Consider the following 3,683-nt stretch of genomic DNA (forward strand, 5'->3'; position numbering starts at 1 on the left):
TGAATTCTTTTGGTATCCAGCCACTGAAATTGTTGTTTGCAATGTTTCTGTCAAAAATGAAAACTAGGTTAGCATTTTTATCAAGCAAACGACAGGATGAGTTAAATAGTTAAAATTGCTGCCTGAAATCTCGCTTACAGGGTAGTAAGGCCTAGACCACTTAGAACATTGACAGAACCTGTTAACTGATTGTTTTGCATATAGCTGCAAAATGTGTTAGAATGTTGCTAAAAAGTTGAACATAAAGTCAAATTGTGCTCTTAAGAAAATCAGTGAATACTTACAGACTAGAAATATTTGATAGAGAGCCAATAGAAGTTGGAAGATCCCCTGTCAGTTTGTTGAAAGACACGTCCCTGTAATGCAGTATAAATAGCATTAGATGGATTTATGGAACTAAAGGTAAGAGTATGTACGTCAGTACCAACCAGAAGGTGATTTTATGACCATTACATGTTTGAAGGGTACAAGTGCATTTCAAAACAGAGATGATTAGGTAGTAGGGGTAGTGAAAGGATTGTACTGAGAAGGGATGGGTGCCCTCTGTGACAGGGTGGGAATGAGATGCTGGGAGATGGGACTATGGGAGTTATTGGTGGATTGAGAGGGTTTCATATTGAACTGTGAAGCCAGCAAATAAGTTATAGTAATTTACATTATCTATGCTCTTAAAAAATGAAGTTTGAACTATATTGGTTCCAGAAGACATAGGTGCCACGTTGTGCAAAATGTATCCGAAAAGTGTGTGGATGACAAAATTGCCTAATAATCACATTTTTATAAATTCATAGTAGTTTGCAAATAAAGAGCAGAGTTCGAAGATGCCTTACAACTCTGAAAGTGAAGTGAGGTTTCCAAACAAATCGCCTATTTGTTGGGCCAGTGAGTTGTGGCTGAGGTTGCTGCATAGAAAGGTCAACCGCGATCAGACATTGCCAGCAAAACAGAATGCTTATACATTCATAGTTGTGCATATAAAACCTAAAAGGTTGTGAGGAACGTATTTTCTTACAGGTACTCAATCGAAGCCATGTTGGATATGGAGTATGGGAGATTGCCAGAGAAATTGTTGGTCGCCAGATTCCTACATCACCACATTCAGAGTGAAACCACCGACACAAACAAATTGCAGTAACAGATTATGCCAGGTAGGATACATACAGATATGTGAGATTCGGTGGCAGCTGGTAAGGAATTGAACCTTGAATTTGGTTGTTGCTCAAATCCCTGCAAGTAACGGAACGGGGGGGTCAACATGATGCACAAAGAGAAGAAGAAAAACGAGAATAGTGGGGCGAGTTGTGAGCTCTCACAGTGTTTTGAGTGAGAACAGATTGGAGAGTTCGTAGCCCAGAGAGCCGTTCAGCCCTGTCCCAGGAAGCTTGCTGTTGGATACGAGACAAGAAGCACAAGCTTAAGGATGTACGGAGTACTAGCAAAAAAATCAATCACAGAAGAGAAAAACGAAATCAATGGGTTGAGGCATGCGAGGATGGATGCTTACATTTCGGTGACGCCTGAGCCGGTGCAGGAGACGCCCTGCCACCCCGCGCCGCAGGGGTCGCCGCCGCCGGCCGACCAGCCGGCCAGCTGCGGCGGGCTGTTCCAGGAGGTGTAGAGATTCCCCAGAGCGGCGGCTGCGCGAACCCAGGCATCATTAGTCGCACCCACCGACACGCGCGCGAGAGATCAAAAAAAAAACTCGGGACCGGAAGCGGAGACGTAGACGGAGGCGCTCACCGTCGGAGGACTCGGTGGTGGCCCCCGCGGTCGCGGCGGCGAGGGCGACGAGGAGCCCGGCCAATGCGGCGGCCGCCATCCTGGGCTCGGCTGCCCCCCACCCGCTCCCCCAGCACCGGCAGCGAGACTCTCGCTCTCTCTCTCTCTCGCCTGACAAAACCCACGAGGCCTCCTCGGTGGCTTGTACCGCCAGGCCAGGCCAGGCGGCTAGGACACGGGGATCACCATGGGCGCGGACGGATGGCTTCTCTCTCCTCCCACTCACCGAGCGCAGGGGTACAGCTAATGTGCGCGGCGCAAACAGCTAGCTAGGCAGCGGAGAGAGGAGAGAGAAACGGCAATGGGGTGCCTTGCGTCCTCCCGGCAGCAGATTTGGATGCGGCGTGGCAATGGGGTCGCCAAGACTTAACTCTCTCTCTCTCTCTCTCTCTCTGCTCGCGTCTTAAATTTTGGTTGGGTTCTGGGTTCTTGGCCCCCAGCGCTTTTGATTTGACCCAAAAAACGGGGGCAGGTGAAAGAAAGGTGAGCGCGAGGCGAGACTGCCGGTGCTCGCGAATGGCGTGGGCGAAAGCGATTCTTTTTAGTACTACAGTGATTTTGTGCTTTGTGTTTGACTGAGGAGGCCAGTAGTAGTTAACTTGGTCAAATGAGATTCTTCCCTTTGCTTCCGCTCCCTTTCCACTTGAATTCCACACTTGCGTACCGTGCGCCCCTGCCTTCGTTAACCACAACAAAAGTTACAAAGTCGCCCGTTAGGTGGTAAGATGAACTAAGCTGGGCCCACACGGCTAACCAATGTGGCCCGATCCGATCAGATCCGATCCACTTGCGTCCCTGGTACTCGTTGCGGTGAACCAGCTTGACTGGGAATGATGTACCACGTTGAAAACATATGTCTCTCACATGCTAAATTCCAGGCCGTGTTCGGTAGATCCTGCCGGTGGCCAGTTGGGCCAACGCTGCATTTCGAGTAATTATTGAGTTGCCACTTACAACTCGCCGGTACAAGCTCTAGTCATTTGAGTACTTTCTCGAGAGGTGGGGTGCGGTTAGCTATGGAATCAAGAAGATGAGTAGCGCATCTAAAAAAACATGGGTGCTAGATTAATAATGCGTGCATGTGAGGAGGAGTTGGAATTTCGTTTACAATATCATGTGTGCGGTTTTACTAGTTTGTTTAGAGCATCTCTAGCTGACCCCGTAAAAGGGCCGAACCCGTATAATTCCAGCTAGTATACGAGTTCAGCCCGTTTTTCTGATCAGAATAGATATCGTACCCGCGGTCCGGCCCGTAATTTTTTTACCGTGGCCCGCAAAAAATCCCTCCGCACTGCTATATATGCGGTTAAACCGCTCGGATACAGGTCAAACCCTATCCTCCTACGTCGCCGCTCCATCGCAATTCTCTTCCTCCGCCGCCGCCGCTCCATTGCGATTCTCCTCCTCCTCCGCCCCAATTTCTCGCCGCCGGCGAGCCTAAAAAAGCCCTAGCGGCCCATGGATGGCTATGGGGATGACGAGGAGTGCCGCCACCGCCGCAGATCCGACGCCACACGAAAGCGGGGGGCGCGGAGGTGGCTCAACCACGGGAGCTGGCCGCCGCCGGTGTTTGAACGTCGCGAGCTCGTCGAGTACAAGCGCGAGCTCGCGGTCCGCCGCAGATCCGACGCCGCACGAAAGAGGGGGGCGCGGAGGTGGCTCAACCACGGGAGCTGGCCGTCGCCGGTGTTTGAACGTCGCGAGCTCGTCGAGTACAAGCGCGAGCTCGCGGTCCGCCGCAGATCCGACGCCGCACGAAAGAGGAGGGCGTGGAGGTGGCTCAACCACGAGAGCTGGCCGCCGCTGGTGTTTGAACGTCGCGAGCTCGTCGAGTACAAGCGCGAGCTCGCGGTCTGCCGCAGAACCGACGCCGCATGAAAGCGGGGGGTGCGGAGGTGGCTCAA

At 51.6% G+C, this 3,683-nt stretch overlaps 1 protein-coding gene across 1 annotated transcript in view; it reads right to left on the bottom strand.

Moving 5' to 3' along the window:
- The window catches only part of LOC119324917 (protein STRUBBELIG-RECEPTOR FAMILY 8-like), a 5,658-nt gene extending 3,501 nt beyond the window's left edge, over positions 1-2,157 (bottom strand). The window contains exons 1-9 of the mRNA XM_037598682.1: positions 1,741-2,157; positions 1,505-1,637; positions 1,314-1,385; positions 1,162-1,227; positions 1,013-1,084; positions 831-902; positions 285-356; positions 139-204; positions 1-47 (exon numbers count right to left, since the gene is read on the bottom strand). Coding sequence (XP_037454579.1) covers positions 1-47; positions 139-204; positions 285-356; positions 831-902; positions 1,013-1,084; positions 1,162-1,227; positions 1,314-1,385; positions 1,505-1,637; positions 1,741-1,819 — 679 coding nt within the window. The 5' untranslated portion in view covers positions 1,820-2,157. The remainder of the gene's footprint in view (positions 48-138; positions 205-284; positions 357-830; positions 903-1,012; positions 1,085-1,161; positions 1,228-1,313; positions 1,386-1,504; positions 1,638-1,740) is intronic.
- Between the last annotated feature and the right edge of the window lie 1,526 nt (positions 2,158-3,683).

The sequence above is a fragment of the Triticum dicoccoides genome, chromosome 6B (genome assembly GCF_002162155.2).
Source record: "Triticum dicoccoides isolate Atlit2015 ecotype Zavitan chromosome 6B, WEW_v2.0, whole genome shotgun sequence".
Classification (NCBI taxonomy): Eukaryota; Viridiplantae; Streptophyta; class Magnoliopsida; order Poales; family Poaceae; genus Triticum; species Triticum dicoccoides.